The following is an 18,284-nucleotide window of genomic DNA, read 5'->3' on the forward strand; positions in this document are numbered from 1 at the left end:
CCCGCGCGTAAACAGTCACTCTGGAACAACATAAAGTGAATACAGTTGGGCACCACAGGCGTGATTTAGCGGAGGTAAAAAGCACTGGTATGATATCAGGAAGTGAACGAAAATGCTGACCACAAATAAAGCCAAAGAGGAACCTGAACTCCCTTGGAGGAGCAAGTGCAGGAGAGCCTGACTGAGACACAGGTGCCAGTGTGGGAGGGATGGAGACCTGGTGAAGGGTTACATATAGCTGGAGAAGCCGCGCACACACCTGTCCACTGTCGTGACAGTTATTACGCACACATGTTTTAGCTGCATTGTGATGATGTGAACATTATGATGCATTGTGATGGGCAGCACCCGCTTTGACCATCTTGTATTGGGGCCCGGCGCTGACTGACTGACTCGTTACGCTACTAGTTCCAGCAGAGCTATCCTATGCGCAAAATGATAAGACATGCTTTTCCCAGGCTTAAATTCTGTGCGCAGTCAGCAGGTGTTAACGGCTATCATACAAGTATTATTGTTTCCCTTAAGAATTCTATCAGAGAGAGAGACAGAGAGAGCAAGAGAGAGAGATGATTCTGAGTATGAAAATGCCGTGGGAATGTGCCTACCGCCACCGTGTTGTCACAAAATTAGCGCTGAATCTTGGAATAAAGTACGAAGGACAGAGGAGGAAGAGGTTCATCTGCCGGTCTGACTCTCTGCTGCCCACTGACACACAGGCAGACAGGTGTTACATATGTAAAGCTTAATTAACATGTTGAGTTTTGATTGGCTGTCACCTGGGCTACAGCTGAGGATAGCACAGCGGAAACGTGGCTCAGTCACAGTATTCACGGGTGTGGTATATTTATGAATCAGGGAAAATTACCATGGTGCAGATTTTGCTGGCCACTATTCTGTTACCATGGAGCTTTATGAATTAGCCCCATAGTGCGATACAATTAATGTCCTCCAATAAATCTGGAAATTTAGGTCTGGAAAAGTCTGGAATTTTGAATGGCTCAGTCCCCTAAAACATATTTCTCTAGTGATGCCCCTGATATGAAGGATCATGTGTTTATTATAGTTATGTGTATAAAGGATCATGTGTTTTTTATAATTATGTGTATAAAGGATCATGTGTTTATTATAGTTATGTGTATGAAGGATCATGTGTTTATTATAGTTATGTGTATGAAGGATCATGTGTTTATTATAGTTATGTGTATGAAGGTGATGCAGCTGAAATGAAAGTCTGAGTTCACATGCTTTGCTGAAACTTTATTAAATGGCACAGAGAAAATCACAGCAATCAGCCACCAGTGTAAAGAACTCAGTCATCAGCGTAAAGAGAGAGTCAGAAAATGAGAACTTCCTTAAAAGTTGTATTCCTGTGAACAGAATCACTTTGAGTGTTGATAGATTTTCATTTCATGTTGTTGTAGATAATTCCCAGTTTGACAGCAGAGTGAACAGCAGGTGGCGCTGTGAGTCTCCAGCACTTTAACCAGACTCTGCAATGAATTAATAACTAATTACTATGTGAGAGAGACACCTCAACGCCCCACAGTGTTTCAGCTCTTAAACAATATGATTTTACTATGTGAGAGAGACACCTCAACGCCCCACAGTGTTTCAGCTCTTAAAAAATATGAGATGTTTGTTTGAAAAACACTTTTTGGGGTGTCCTGGTGGCCCAGTGGTCTAAGGCATCATTTACCGTTTACCATGTAACCGCGACATCCTGGGTTTGAATCTGGCCCAGGACCCTTGTCGCATGTCATTCCCCTCTCTCTCCAAAACTTTCCTGTCTATCTCTACTTTGAACTATCAAATAGGTGGAAATGCCCAAAAAATAATAAAATAAAAAAACACTTTTTATTTGGTGTTTCAAATCCCCTCAATTGTGGAGTAAAAGTTTATTCAAATGAAAATTATTGATTTTCATACTCACTGGCTTTATTCCACCAATCAACAGCAGATAGTTTTTTGAACTCCGTCCTGAAAAGTAAACATTTTTGGTTGCATTTCCATACAGAAGTTGCATTTCCATACAGAAATATAAATGAGCAAATTTCATTTGTATAAAATAAATGTAACTTACTCTTATATAACAGTTTCAGTTTTTTTGATTAATAACAACAGTATATTATGTTTTAAGTGAAACTTAAGAGTTGGAAATTCAAATGCCTTTGACCTGGCAAAGCTTTTCAGCACTGCTGTGATACCTGCTGCAGTACTTTTGGTCTGCTGTACTTCAAACAATATGTACTCATCACTAGGCAGGTGGCTGAGGATTCACATGTTTTTTCAGCTAGCTAATATTAGCACGGCAGCTTGTAAAGCTACTGCACTGAGCTCTCAGTGTTAAAGTGCTGTTGAAGTCTGGTAGTATGTTGGGCTGTGTAGCTTCCTTCATCATATAAAAACCAAACATTTTTTTTTCTTCCTCCATTCACTGCCATTGTATGGAGGAACAGTCTGAAAATCACACTTCTGCAACATAAACCAATGCCAACACAGCAGATTCTGACAATATGTAAAAAAAATAAATAAAAAAAACAGTCATTCTGCTAAAATGTTTTTAAGTGAATCGCTCTCTTTACGTTATTAAACTTTTTAGTTTGAACAAGTGTAACACCAAAATTCTTCTGACTGGATTTTGGTGTTACACTTGTTGGTCTAATAACATAAAGAAAGCAATTTACTTAAAAACATTTCAGCAGAATGATTATGTTTTTTTACATATTGTCAGAATCTGCTCTGTTGGTTTATGTGCTAGAAGTGATTTTCACACGGTTCCTCCACATAATGGCAGTGAATGGAGAGAGAAAAAAAACACAATTCTCCAGTCTCCTCTACCGGAGCAACAGATCACAGAATCACTGATTTGGGGTTTTATCATGGAGGAAGAGACACATCAGATAAATCAGCTTTCATATATGAAAGTTAATTTGATACTGAGCAAGGCAATATTTTCCAAAACTGAATAATTCTGAATCCTTCACCAGACATCAAAGAATACAAAAACAGGTGAATGCAAGAATGAGTAAATAAAAAACATGATGAATTATATGATTTTTTAAAATTCTAATTTGTTTTTGATGTTTCTTCATGAAGTTACTTTAATATGAATAAATAAATATAACCAGGGAGTTCTGTTGAGGTGAAGGTAACTTACTCCAATATGTATCTGCAGTGATAGAGGTTCTTATGCTCTTTCATGTCTTCTTGCAGTTTTATCAGGTTGGCCTTTTTACAAGAGTCTGCATCTCTAGGAAAATGTACATTAAATAATGAGATTAACAACTGGAAAATGAATCACGATAACAAATTAGAATATAGAAACATGTTTACATTTACATTTTAGTCAAAGCGACTTTCAGGAAGTGCAAAAGCATCATATTTATCAACTGAAAAACACAACATGTTAAGCTGTTACAAACAATAATAACTAGAAAGTGCTGTAGTGAGTGCATTTAAAGAAATATATGTAACATGGCAGTCAAAAGGAACTCCTAAAACCATCAAGTTTTCATGGGAATGCTGAAGTGACAGAAATAGATCACTATAGCAGATAGAGGTGACAGTGTGACAGATTGCCTCTGTATGCATGCAGATACATCCCACTTCTTTGTTTATATTTGTTTATATTCGTTTCACATTCCAAAACTGTGTTTAATGTTCTACTTACATCTTGTTGACCATTAACACACGCAAGGCAGTCACTCCTTTGGAACTGAAGTCTAAGTTGGGCACTTCATACTTGGCGAAATAACTTGTAAAGAATAAAAAGGAAAAAAGCACAGGAAATCTGTCATTTTTATGTGTACTCAGTGTGGATTACTGTTGTTTATCTCTTCTTGAACAAACACACACACACACACACACACTCACACAAATACACATACACAGGAAGAGGAGGAGTTTGGACAGAGGGTTTCACAGAGAACAGAAGTGTGGTGATGGAGAAAACACCTCTCTGTTTTGTTTTTCAAACCTCCATAGATCTGTCCAAAGGACTGCGCTGTAACATTCCTGCTCTGCTCTGTTTTACATTTTCATCAGCCTCTAACAGATGAATGAGCTGCTCATGAAAACGGAGCTGAAACAAACAGCAGCAGGCCCAAAGAAGACTGAAGACTGAGGACTGGGCTTCCTAGTCCCTGCTTGGACTGGACAAGTTGCTGAATGTTTCTTGTAATTACTCTGTACTGTAGCGGTTTAAACCAGAACCAGTCAATAATCCAAGTCAAACCCCACAAAGGATACATGAATAAACAAAACACATGAACCCTGGTAATTGTCAACACAAACAAATCAATTATAAGATAGTATAATGAAAGAAACACTCAATTTAAATAAGCTCAACCACACCATCAAGTTGATTTTCAAAAAAAGTATATTAGAACAAAAAAAAGGGGTAGACAGTTCTTTACAATCCAGTCCAGTTTTGAAAGGAACAGAAACACTTCGGGATTTCCCGGTTATTCGTTCAATTTAGTCCGTTTGACAAAAATAATCCACTCCGGGTTTTCATGATTGTCCCACAAACAAAACTCAAAACAAGGAAGTAACCACAGTTCCGTTCTGCTAACTCCCAAACAAAACCCACAAACCCCCAAAGCTTTGGTCAACGAAAAAGAAAAAAATCAAATAGTCACTCGGCTACCGCCGACTCACGGTTACCGTGGCGATTAAAGCTTGTTGTCGAGTCTCCGTTCAGCTGTCGGATCCTCGACGGACTTTCCTGAGGAAGATGAGGAGATTTGTGCCAAGTTCACGGGCCTTAGACGCGGACTTAACGCGGCACAAAAGCCTAGGTAGGCAAACGAATCGGGGTCTTGCTTCTCCCTGTTCCTTACTCCGGCGTCAGAGCCATACTAAATGTTGCGGCTCAACATAAAGGAACATTAAGGGGCCGGTCTTTTTGAAAGCGGGTAATTCAAACCATTTCACTGGTTGACAGGGCTAGTGGGTGTGTGTGGGTGTGTGTGGGGAGGTGAGTGGAACATATGTGCCATTAGACATGTCAACACAATTTGGGCGATCGCCACAGTACTCACACACCTATTGAAACCGAGCCCTTTTTACACCTATGGGTCATTAGTGGATCATTAGTGAGGTCGTAACATTCTGAATAAAACAATCAATACACTTTTGTAATCAGTATGACTGATCAGTTAACTCATTCAAATGAACCTGATTTATCTCATTACGAGTGGATCTGATTTACCTGTCGTCCATGTATCCCAAATCTCCATTCAGTAACACAATAACAGAACCTGATGCTGCCTTTGCAAACTGGAGTGGAAACAGAACATCAGATTATTTCAGCAGAATCAGCTTCATGTCTCCGGCAGGCAAACAGGATTGAAATAAATTTAGGGAGTGGTAACTCTGACTCCAGCCAAAATCTGTTATTAATCACTCAGATGAAACAAAAAATGAATGAAAAAATGAATGAATTAGAAACCTTTGTTACTGCTCATGTGAGAAAATCTTTCACTGGCATGTTCTTTCACTCATATTGTTAGCTAGCTAGCTGCTAATTAGTTCAGAAATATCCAACACACACACTCACCCCAGCTGAGACGGCGGCCCAGTACTCATCGGCTGGTTTGTGAGAGCAATCTCTACACTTTGGATTCTTTGAATCACAACCTTCACTAAAGACTTCTACAGGAGAGAGAAGAGAGGAGAGCAAGCCCATCAGAGTCATTCCTGGTTCTAGTCACACAGTGTGAGTGTTAGAGGGACACACTGCTCTAACCTGTACAGGTTACCTGCTTCTAATCACATGGGAAAATACCATAAATAAATAATCAATGCCATAGGGGCAGCCTGTATGTTATACATAGCTCACACTGAAATTAATTTTAATATTACCTTTGCCATTTTTCATTACACACCACAGTGGAAAGTTTCCTAGGATTCCATATATGGTCTGCCAAACATGGACATAGGTGTCCGGATTATCCGGCAGCAATTGTCCAGTTCCACTGTACAGCAGGAGCTAAGAGAGCACAGGGAAGACGGCATTACAGGCAGTGTGTTAGACACTCACTGAACACATGAACACATGAACACATGAACACATGAACACATGAACACCGGTGTGACGTCTGACATGACTGTAGTGGTTTCTCACCTTGTTCTGTGGTATTTCAATGGACACTGCTTTGACCAGGTTGTCGTAATCTGCTGGTGTGATTTTACTGGGATCCTTATTGACAAAAGCACTGGAGAACATCTTCCAGAAGGTGTCACAACTGATCTTACTGGATCATATCAGTATAATAATTTCACTCATTTGATTCATAAACTGAAGCAAAAACATCATTGTTAATGAATGACTGAATGTACACAGGTCTGGTTTTATCTTCAGCACATTTAAAGAACAGTCAGACATCTCAACTCAGAAACTCGCCACAAACTCTCAACACAGTCTGTTTCTTTTTCCCGTCTTGACCATCATGACAAAATCAAACATGTTGAATATTATCTTAAGTGTTTAATCTTGGCTCCAAAGGTGTATGATGGTTAACTATGGATAGCGATCTATCATGCTACCCTGTCAACAGCCAACAGGTGCGCTGTCTTTGGCTGACATCAGCACCTGTGGTGAGGCTCTACAGACAGAGGAGGAAACACGGCCGGGGGGGAAGTCCCGGTTCTGTCGGACCGTCGAATCGGAGGAGAAACCGGAGCTGTGGAACGCTACATGTATCTCTCTCTTTACCTCTCTCTCTCTGCGTGTTGTGTGTGTGTGGTTTGTTGTGTATGTGTGTGTGTGGAGATGGTGGAGGAGGAGGAGTCCATTATCAGTGTTTTGAGCCTGCATAATCCTTCACATGCACTGAAAACCAAAATCTGGGTTTAATGTGTGATGCTGCATGAGTCTCAGTCTGAACAGAATCTTAAAATGTGAGCTGCTCCAGGACTGAAAACTCAACACTGGAGACAGATTGTTGGTAAATGTCAGAGTGTGTCAGACTAAATGATGTCTGGGAGTCATAACAGCTCTATATCAGACAGCTCTATATCAGACAGCTCTATAGCAGACAGCTCTATAGCAGACATCAGTGTAACTAACAGCTCTATAGCAGACAGCTCTATATCAGACAGCTCTATAGCAGACAGCTCTATAGCAGACAGCTCTATAGCAGACAGCTCTATATCAGACAGCTCTATAGCAGACAGCTCTATAGCAGACAGACCATTATAACAGACCATTGTACTTGACGTCTTTACAGAAGTGTCTCTTACCTTCCACGATGTTTTCCTTCAAATGTGTTACATTTCTGTTTGAGTTTCTCTCCAAACTCCTCAATCGACTCTGCTTGTCCCTTAAAACAATTGAAAATGTTATAAAGCTTACAGCTCATCTAGCTACACAGAGCCAGGGGTGTAATGTGTTTTGTGTAAATGTATTTTCAGAATTCTGTCAATGCAAAATACTACAGCGGATTGAATTAATATTCAGTTTGATGTATTATATGACAGCATAATGTATTATGACAGTATAATGTATTATGACAGTATAATGTATTATGACAGTATGATGTATTATGACAGTATAATGTATTACATGACAGTATAATGTATTATATGACAGTATAATGTATTATGACAGTATAATGTATTATATCACAGTATAATGTATTATGACAGTATAATGTATTATGACAGTATAATGTATTACATGACAGTATAATGTATTATGACAGTATAATGTATTATGACAGTATGATGTATTATGACAGTATAATGTATTATATGACAGTATGATGTATTATGACAGTATAATGTATTATGACAGTATGATGTATTATGACAGTATAATGTATTATGACAGTATGATGTATTATGACAGTATAATGTATTATGACAGTATGATGTATTATGACAGTATAATGTATTATGACAGTATGATGTATTATGACAGTATAATGTATTATGACAGTATAATGTATTATATGACAGTATGATGTATTATATGACAGTATAATGTATTACATGACAGTAAGATGTATTACATGACAGTATAATGTATTATGACAGTATGATGTATTATGACAGTATAATGTATTATGACAGTATGATGTATTATGACAGTATAATGTATTATGACAGTATAATGTATTATGACAGTATAATGTATTACATGACAGTATAATGTATTATGACAGTATGATGTATTATGACAGTATAATGTATTATGACAGTATAATGTATTATATGACAGTATAATGTATTATATGACAGTATAATGTATTATGACAGTATAATGTATTACATGACAAACCTGTTGTGGCTGAAGAAGCATCATAGTGATGGATGCAAGGAGCAGAGCCATCCAGACAGACTGAAAGCTCTCTGCCATTCTGCACAGCAGCTCTGTAAACACATCAACAGCCACTGGAGATGAGCTTCATTTGCTTCAGTGTTTCATCTTCCTATTGTGTGCTTTCATGACTCCACCTTACATTCATAGATCAACGGCTTTTATAGGAGGGAGTTACAGAAGATGTTATATAGTTTTGTAAGAGTGAGTAATCAGTATGAATGCTCAAGACTGATTCAAAATTCCTGAATATGTAATATCATCGCATAATTAGTCCATGATTCAAACAAATGCAAAAAGGTTTATAATAACATATACAGCCCTCCATAATGTTTGGGACAAAGACGATTTTTTTCTTCATTTAACAACTTTAGATTGAAACCAAACAGGTTTCACGTGATATTAAAGATTCTCAGCTTTTATTTAAGTGTATTTTTACACATATTGGTTTCACCATGTAGAAATGATTACACTTCTTACACATAGCGTCTCTATTTCAGGGCAGCATATTGTTTGGAGCATATAGTAATGAAATGTAAATCAATGTAGTAGTAATGCAACACTTTGTTGCTTCGGCTGTATGTTTGGATCATTGTCTGAAATGCCGTCCGATGTGTTTGGAGGCTTTAGCTTGTACTTGAGCAGATAAGATGTCTCTGCACACCTCAGAGTTTATTCTGCTGCTGCTATCAGCAGTTACATCATCAATGAAGACAAGTGAGGCAGTACCTGTGGCAGCCATACACGCCCAAACCATAACACCCCCCCCCCCACCATGTTTCACACATGAGGTGGTATGCTTTGGACCTCGGTCAGTTCCTTTTGTTCTCCACTTTCCTCTTGCATAGGGGACCCTACTCAATCATGGGGGACAGTATTTTATGGTACTACTACTTTCAGGTACCATATAAGTGCTTAGTAATTAAGGATGTTTAAAGTGGGACCTGTGATTTCATTATGGCCTTCAGCTTTCCATTGTATTTTTATTACAAATTATGAATGCCACTTCAAGCCAATATCAGAAAATTCTGTTAGTGCAAGTGTTTCTTTTTTTGAACATCGATTTTATTTCTGTATAAAGGGAGGTTTCAAGTTGAAGCTCATCAGCAGGGACAGATGGACACTTAACAGGATAGTTGCTTAACAACCAGAAACTCATGGCTCTGCATGGAACAGGAAGCCATTTTAGACCGGGTGCATCATGATGACCTCATGAGGTTCCCATATTCCAAGATGATAACGCTTCCATACACACTGCTGGTGAAGTGAAACCCCTTCCATGGTCACCAGATCTGAACAGCACTGAACCTGTATCAAGGTCTAGATCTCTACCTCCTTCATCAATCAAAGGAGGTTTTCCCTCTTGAAGAAAGGTGTTTCTGGTTTTTTGTCCACCCCCTGTATATTTTGTATTTTAAGATAACGTTTTATTTATTTATATGTTAATGTATTCAGTCATTCATACATTCATTCATCTGATTCTTTTACACTGCTTACTACACCTACCATGCTACAATGCTGTTTTGAAGTAGTCTAACAATGATCTATTTTCCCACAGAGTGATATCTTTCCTCAAGGTGCCTGATGTCACTCCTATGATCAACAGCAGCACTCTCATAATTGTCTGTTTGCCTCTCCTTCCCATAATAGATACAGTATATTAATGTAGAGTAACACAAAAATAAAAAGCTAAATACAACAAAACTTTTTTTTATTAAAATGCGCAAACATATAATGAGAGTTACCAGGCTGTTCCTGTCACCATACAGCACCATGGCATACATGGTGTAATAACTTTGTATAACTGTTAAAAGTTGGGGGCAAACTGCTTTGCTGTTTATCTACACAGTAAATAAAATATTAGGAGCTTAATTTGGTTATCCACTGTTTATCTACACAGGGCACAATGCAGTCACAATAAACTTATGTATTCACTATTTATCTGCATAGTGGGAAATAAAACCTTTGAAAGTTGGCAGCAAAACTAACAATAGATGCTTAATTTCGTAGCTGTGACCAAGATATATATATATAAGTACCATGATAATTCTACAAATAGCAAACACACACTTCTTAGCAGTAAGGGCTGTTAGGAAATGGCATTCAATCATTTTGGCTTAAATATTATTTACAGCACAGCTTAAATAAAAACAGTTCAGTGGTCATGGTTTTTAGTCACAGGTCATTAACTGCTAACAGAACTTCAAGAAATTTTGCCTCCAAAGTGCCTGATAAAATGAAGAGACAAGTCTCATCCACCAAAAAGTGTTTTAGATCTAAACTCTACTGCAGCAGTGTCCTCTATGTGTTGAAAACCCTAAACTTCTCTCTTTTAGTTTCACACTGTAAAATGTCTGTGGATTATTATTATTGTTTTACTCTCTGTCAGATTCAGGCTCAAATTAAAAATCTAGTTTCCAGCACCACTTAACAGTATTCACTTCTTTACTTTGGATTTTATCGAGTTGAGATTCATTTAAGATTTATCCAATTTTTAAAGATCTTTCTGCTTTGCTTTGAGTGTCATAATGATAAAAAGGACATATCTCTGATGGTAAAGTAGAGGAAGCTCACCTGTCTCTGTGCTGTGTCGTCTGCTTGGTAGAGTTCAGATCAGAGAGGAGTGTCGACTCAGCAGGTGAGGATCTGGTCTGTAGCGGTCTGTGAGTCTCAGTAGAAATGTACCTGCTTTTATCCACACCTGGACTGTCAGGCCACGCCCCCTGACAGACCGTTGTTTCACTGGAGATTAGATTAGAGTTTTTGCATCCTCCTTACTCTAATTTCAATGAAAGGCTCAGTGTGAGGCTGCAGGTCTCAGGACTCTATCACCAGATGTAGTGTGTGTCTGTGTGGTGAAACATTACAGACACACAACACAGTGTGGAGGTTCATCCACTAGCAACACACTTCAGACCGCTTCAGCTGCAGCCTACAGTGTGTGATGTCACAGTTCACTCCAGCAGACTGTACAGGCTGTAGTGCTTTTTACTAAATTCACACATTTTAAAACTGTGACAGTTCACACAACTTTAACACTACATACAGTGCAGGAACAAACCCTCAAAAAGGGCCTTGGTTTCTGTTCCCCTACCCGGGGTAGAACAAAACATGAGCTTGTTTTTTCATAACTTTGACATGTCCTCTTCATGAAATGGATGGTCATAATTTTTTCTTTTTACTGCAAAAGTCATTAAATTCATCAATGAAGTGATTCACCACAAAGTGCAAAAAAACACCTGCCCTGAAAGAGGGAGTACCAAGTTAATCCCATGTCATTTTCTACCTGCTGGTTGTATTCACATCATATTTGCACTGATGGTCTACAGGTAGTGTCCCTACACTCCAAAGCAACCAGAATGTCAAAATATGGTTCTATTGTGAATCAGCAGCCTTTTATATAAGGCCTTATTATAGGCGGAAATATCAAACAGTTAATTTTTCTGAGAAATACTCACTTCTAATCCTAATCCTAATCTAATAATACTGTAATCAGTACCCAGTTATGCTAATAATTCATTTCAGGTAGTCACTGACATTGTCTCATCAAAAACAAGAAGTAATAGTTTGTCACTGAGCACTATTATTGTGACTATCCAGTGAGTACAACCCAAAAAAGTACACAACAATGCCTGCCTTGTAACAGGGAATACCAAGTTGATCCCATGTTTTTTACCCACTGGTTGTATTTCCATACTTCATATTAGCACTGATGGTTCTCAGGTAGTATCTCTAGACCTCAAAGCAACTTTAAATTAACCACAATGTCCAAATCCAGGGCTTGGAGCCAAAGGGGCGTTTTGGTGGAATATGAGTATTATATATCAATTAAAAGGTCTCAGTGAGATCTTTTCAGTGCCAAAAGGACACAACTGAAATCATGACCCATTTTGTTTTAACAACAAAAACTGAAAGCCGTAACAGTAAAAGTAGGGTTTTGCTTGGTGTCAAACGGGCGTAAGTGCAGTTACGCCCTTTTGACACCTAGCAAAACCACTTTTGACACTAAACAGCATTGTGGGTAGAGGACTCTAACAGCACTTAGGTCAGCTCAAAATACATGCTGACATAAGTAATGCTAGCATGGCAGCATGATCACATCAGTTTTAGTATCCTATTCATATCCTAATTAATATTCTAGGTCAATATTAGATGAATGTAAATATCCCCATTAAATCTTAGGCCTATAGATTCAAAATGTTCTAATGTTAGGAGTGTGAACTGGTCCAGATGAGCTCTGATAGTCAGACTGGGAGCTGAAGTTCTCCCTCTGTGTTATGAGGAGTTTTACAGTCTGAATGAGTCCCAGGACACTTCAATAAGTGATGTGTCCTGGGACACATACACACATGTATTATACTAACAAAAGAAAAAAAAGTAGTAGTTTAGAATCAAAAGTACTTTCTTATGTCTATAGAGCTTTATTAAAAAGTTTTATTAAAAGTTTTTAACAGAAAAAACGTATCAGTCAATTAGATATGTTCCATGTAGCTACAGTTTTAAAGGCCTTGGTGAAAAGTTGCTGAGCATTACTTCAAGATAAAGATATTCATTCTGATCTTGTTTTATATTTCAGTGTTGATTGAAGTGTAATTGCTAGATTTGTATTAAAATGAATGTGTTTTACAATTGTTTACTTACATAAGCCCATATTCTGCATGGCTGTATTGGGACAATGTTTGTGCCAAAAAGGCGTATTTCACTCTTTTGCCATTTTTAAAAAAGTTCACAAATATAATTCAACTTAAACTGTAGTAACTGTCACTGTCACAGTTCACTCCAGCAGACTGTAAAGACTGGAAAAATTGGATTTCTCATCCCCACAAACCCCTGAAATGTGGTATTATATATGATTGTAGAAGGGTTTGATGTGTAATATGTGTATGTAGTGTTAAAGTTGTGTGAACTGTCACAGTTTTAAAATGTGTGAATTTAGTAAAAAGCACTACAGCCTGTACAGTCTGCTAGAGTGAATTGTGACAGTGACAGTTACTACAGTTTAAGTTGAATTATATTTGTTAACTTTTTTAAAAATGGCAAAACAGTGAAATACGCATACACATCTAATATTGACCTAGAATATTAATTAGGATATGAATAGGATACTAAAACTGATGTGATCATGCTGCCATGCTAGCATTACTTATGTCAGCATGTATTTTGAGCTGACCTAAGTGCTGTTAGAGTCCTCTACCCACAATGCTGTTTAGTGTCAAAAGTGGTTTTGCTAGGTGTCAAAAGGGTGTAACTGCACTTACGCCCCTTTGACACCAAGCAAAACCCTACTTTTACTGTTACGGCTTTCAGTTTTTGTTGTTAAAACAAAATGGGTCATGATTTCAGTTGTGTCCTTTTGGCACTGAAATGATCTCACTGAGGCCTTTTAATTGATATATAATCCTCATATTAGGGACACTACCTGTAGACCATCAGTGCAAATATGATGTAAATACAACCAGTAGGTAGAAAATGACATGGGATTAACTTGGTACTCCCTCTTTCAGGACAGGAGTTTTTTTGCACTTTTTTGCATATGTGGTGAATCACTTCATTGATGAATTTAATGACTTTTGCAGTAAAAAGAAAAAATTATGACCATCCATTTCATGAAGGGGACATGTCAAAGTTATGTTTTCTCTGACAAAACATCTTTCACAAAAGATATTTAATCAGAGGTGAAAGACAGACAAAGCCTCACTCTCCCTGCAGAGGCTGGAGAAGCAGTAAATGGTGCGATGTGGTTTTCCTTAAGAGAAAATAAAATTGTTTACAACCTAAGCCGGCATTAATAAACTGTCACACACTGTTAACTCCACAGCAAGCTACAACTGTTTAAATCATGACATTTACCCTTTTTATAACAACACACATATTTCTATTCAATTAAAACATTCATATTCATGTACTCTGGGCGTTATAATTCACTTTAAACTTTGGAATTAAACAACATCTGCCTCGACTTGTTCTACTTTTAAACTTCTTTTTTTTTCTAAATCTTTTAATCTCTGCTTTCAGTGGCGTCCTTGTCTCTCTCCCTCTCTCTGCACATTCCCCTCTAGCCTGTGGGAAGGAGGCGGGATCTAGAGTTTCTGCTCCAATAGGGATCAGTACTGACTATTCCTAACCAATAAGAACTACAATTTTGGTAAAAGGCGTTTGAGTGGCAGATTTACTTCTTTTCATTTTAATATTCGCTCCTGCCCCTGCCACTGCTGCCAGGGTGGCAGAGTCTGTGCTAGAGGAGGAGGAGGAGTGCATGGATGAGGATGTTTTAAAATCATCAGGGAAAAGAAAAATCTCAGAAACCAAACAAGTTGAAAGCAGAGAGAAAAAAGTGTCAAGGACAGTTACAGAGTGTCCATCCTCTCAGTCAGAGGAAACTGTAGATTCTGACTGTGAGAGTGAAATGGTTGAGAACTTGGAGAGTGGATACTCTTTCACTAGGATACAGAAGTTTTTGCAGGACACAAAGGGGTTGAGACAGGTCAAGGTGGAAAATTATTTTCCGGACCTACAACTTTTTCTGGACTCAGTCAAAACATACATGAAAAACACAGGGGAGTTAGGAAAGCCCTGTTTCTCTGAGCAGGAGATCTTCAGATTGAAAAAAATAGTTCTGAGGGTGAGAAATCAAATACGCACCGATGAATAAGGTGTCTGTAGTCTTCCTATTCTGTGTGTTTTTATCCCAGTTTTGTCCCATTTTGCAAATGTGCACTTTAAATATTGGCACTTTAAATCTGAATGGAGCTAGGGATGTTATAAAGAGAGCCTCTCTGTTTAGCTTGATTAGTATGAAAAATTTAAATGTTACCTTTGTTCAGGAAACTCATAGCACTGAGGACATTGCTGCTGAATGGAGGAGAGAGTGGGCTGGTGAGGTGTTTCTCAGTCACAAAAGTAGCATGAGTGGTGGGGTTGGAATTTTATTTTCTCAGAATTTTAATCCCAGTAACACTGTTGTTGAGGAAGTTGTAGCAGGAAGAATTTTAAAAATAAGGGCTGAATTTGAACAAGTGCAAATGGTTTTTATCAACATTTATGCTCCAACTGTAGGCACTGAAAGACTTGGCTTTTTTAATGTTTTAAGTGATGTAATTAAACAGTGTCATCCTGATGAGTTTCTGGTCCTTGGAGGTGATTTTAATTGCACGGAAAACCCAAAGATGGACAGGAACCATCCAGAGCCACACTTGGCCTCTAAGAATTGTATTTTAAAGCTAAGTGAAGCTCATGAGCTGAGTGACGTGTGGAGGGTTTCTCATAAAAGCCACCGTCAGTACACCTGGGTCCATACTAAGGACAACCTTTTGTCCTTGGCCAGGCTTGATAGATTTTACTGCTTTAAACATCAATTGAATGTTTTTAAAGGTTCGTTTATAAGTCCAGTTGGTTTTTCTGACCACTCCTTGGTTCAGTGCTCTGTTTTTATCAAACATGTGCAATCTGGCATTTCAATACATCACTTTTAGCAGATGGAAATTTTAAAGATGCTTTTAATTGTTTTTGGAAAAAATTTAGGGAAACTAAATCCCTCTACAGCTCTTTGCAGCAGTGGTGGGATTTTGGAAAAAGCCAAATCCAGAACCTGTGTCTACAGTACACCTTCAATGTCTCCAAAGACTTGGCCAGGTCTATAAGAGTTCTGGAGAGAGAAGTGGTGGAGCTGCAGTCTTTTGCAGACTCCACAGGAGAAAGAGGTCATATTGAGAACCTCAAAAATGGGCAGAGGAGGCAGATGTTGTCTTTGCACTCTGATAATGGGCAGCTGCTGCAGGAGTCGGCTGACATCTGCAGGTTTGCGGCGAGTTTCTACACTGACTTGTTCAGGTCGGAGTACTCCGACAATCCAGAGGTGTCTTAGTACTTCTATGCAGATCTGCTGAAAGTCTCTGAGGAGGCCGACGCAGGGCAGGGGAGTGAGATATCTTCAGTAGAAGTTGACGGTCTGCCTGCCGACTTCTATAAGGCCTTCTGGTCTGTGGTTGGTGAAGACCTCCTGATGGTCCTCAATGACAGTTTGAGGAAGGGCCTGCTGCCTCAAAGCTGCAGGAGGGCAGTCCTAACCCTCCTCCCTAAGAAAGGAGAGCTGCAGGACATTAAGAACTGGCGGCCCGTTTCCCTCCACTGCACCGACTACAAGCTCCTGTCCAAGGTTCTGGCCAACAGGGTGAGGAAGGTGATGGAGCAGGTCATCCATGTGGATCAGACCTACTGTGTACCTGGCAGGTTGATTACAGACAACATAGCTTTAATTCGAGATGTTGTGGACCTCTCCGGTTCGTTGGGGTTAGATCTCGGGCTGATTTCCATAGATCAACAAAGCGCTTTTGATCGGGTTGAACATGCATACCTGTGGCAAACGCTCAGAGCTTTTGGTTTCAACCCAGGTCTAGTAGCCCAGATCCAGGTTTTGTATGGAGACATTGAAAGTGTGCTTAAGATAAACGGTGGTTTAAGGTGGGGAGGGGGGTTAGACAGGGTTGCCCCCTCTCAGGCATGTTGTACTCGTTGGCCTTAGAGCCTTTTTACACAAACTAAGAAAACGACTCTCTGGTTTTAATCTCCCAGGTTGCAGTTCTGTTGTCAGGCTTTCTGCCTACGCTGATGATGTCATGGTGCTGGTCCAGAAACAGAGCGACATTGACTCTTTAGTTGACAGTGTGGATAATTTTGGTCTGATCTCCTCTTCAAAGGTGAATTGGGAAAAAAGTGAAGCTCTGTTGGTAGGGGATGGGTTAAAGTGTCTCAGCTTACCTGGGGGGCTCACCTGGAAAAAAGGAGGCATCAAATATCTTGGGGTTCACCTTGGAGATCCCACTAATGTCTCTAAGAGCTGGGAGAATGTATTAGAGAAAGCTGAAGGTAGACTTAAAAAATGGAAATGGATTTTACCCAAGTTGTCTTTTAGAGGTCGTGTTCTGATTATTAATAATTTGACTGCTTCTATGTTGTGGCACCGTTTGTATTGTGTTGATCCTCCAGTTAACCTCCTGTCAAAAATCCAGAGTGTGATCGTGGATTTCTTCTGGGATCGCCTACACTGGATCCCACAGAGTGTCTTGTTTTTATCCAAGGAAGAGGGAGGGCAAGGACTGAAAACTTGTTTTTAATGGACCTCCAGAACCGCAGACTGAGTGGGCTTTCTGACTTTTATCAGGGGCTGTTCAGGGTGTGGAACATGTTCAAGAAGCAAAGGCTGCAGAGTGAAAGCTCACTGTACTGGTTTTTAAAAGAACCTGTCGTCTATGGATTACGTTTTAAAACACTATGTGGACTGGGAACCTCAGTGATGGAGAGGTTTGTCTCCTCTGGACTCGTCACACTGGGTCAGCTGGTGGGACTGTGTGGACCCAAGCTGGAGGTTGTTTCTCCTCTGGTTTCTCAGCTGGGAGTATCTTCAGAAAGACTCCTCACTAACCAGCTCAGAGCGTGGAGAGACCAGCTCACACAGACTGAGCAGAACCTCCTGGTCTCATACTGCCTGGGCTCTGTTTTACCCAAGGACTCTGATCCTTTTCCAACACTCACACTGACTCCTGATTTTAAAGACTGTTCTGGTGTACTTTTAAATTGTGCTGCATTTGAAGATGTGAACCTGAATGAGTTAACTGGAAAAATTATGTATCAGCTGATGGTAAAGATGGTAAACAAAGCCAAGCTGAGGGGGCGTGTTGATACACCATGGAGGTCTCACCTGGGTCTGGGTGATGAGGTGAGGCCTCAATGGAGAGCGCTGTATAAACCACCGCTGACTAAAAGAGTTGGAGATTTACAGTGGAGGGTTTTGCATGGTGTCCTGCCTGTAAATGCTTTTATTTGTGTTTTAAACCCAAGTGTTTCTGAGTTCTGTCCTTTCTGTCCTCAGAGGGAAACAGTTTTTCACTGTTTTTTGGGCTGTGTGAGGTTAACTCCTCTGTTCCTGTTTTTAGAGAGGCTCTTTGATGAGTTTGGAGAGGTT

The 18,284-nt window shown here is 39.3% G+C and overlaps 1 protein-coding gene across 1 annotated transcript; it reads right to left on the reverse strand.

Annotated features, from left to right (window-relative positions):
* Positions 1 to 1,249: 1,249 nt before the first annotated feature.
* Positions 1,250 to 11,103, reverse strand: LOC139639744 (ADP-ribosyl cyclase/cyclic ADP-ribose hydrolase 2-like). The gene is made up of 11 exons (XM_071513894.1): positions 10,898 to 11,103; positions 8,285 to 8,376; positions 7,246 to 7,325; positions 6,128 to 6,257; positions 5,866 to 5,992; positions 5,561 to 5,655; positions 5,213 to 5,280; positions 3,671 to 3,754; positions 3,158 to 3,250; positions 1,931 to 1,977; positions 1,250 to 1,490 (listed from the first exon to the last, which is right to left on the reverse strand). The coding sequence occupies exons 2-11, from the start codon at positions 8,360 to 8,362 to the stop codon at positions 1,480 to 1,482; spliced, it is 813 nt and encodes a 270-aa protein (XP_071369995.1). The 5' UTR covers positions 8,363 to 8,376; positions 10,898 to 11,103; the 3' UTR covers positions 1,250 to 1,479.
* Between the last annotated feature and the right edge of the window lie 7,181 nt (positions 11,104 to 18,284).

Source organism: Centroberyx affinis, unplaced genomic scaffold (assembly GCF_046629955.1).
Source record: "Centroberyx affinis isolate AG114_WGS23_722 - 3 ecotype Tasmania unplaced genomic scaffold, CSIRO-AGI_Caff_v1 ptg007620l_1, whole genome shotgun sequence".
NCBI lineage: Eukaryota > Metazoa > Chordata > Actinopteri > Beryciformes > Berycidae > Centroberyx > Centroberyx affinis.

Bases quoted from the DNA above. Each gene is read 5' to 3' on its own strand.
- LOC139639744 (XM_071513894.1), bottom strand. From the start codon at position 8,362: ATGGCAGAGAGCTTTCAGTCTGTCTGGATGGCTCTGCTCCTTGCATCC. The intron at 5,993-6,127 runs GTGAGAAACCAC...GTGCTCTCTTAG, and splicing joins TTGAAATACCACAGAACAAG to CTCCTGCTGTACAGTGGAAC. The intron at 1,978-3,157 runs GTAAGTTACCTT...TTTACTTTTCAG, and splicing joins CACTGCAGATACATATTGGA to GACGGAGTTCAAAAAACTAT.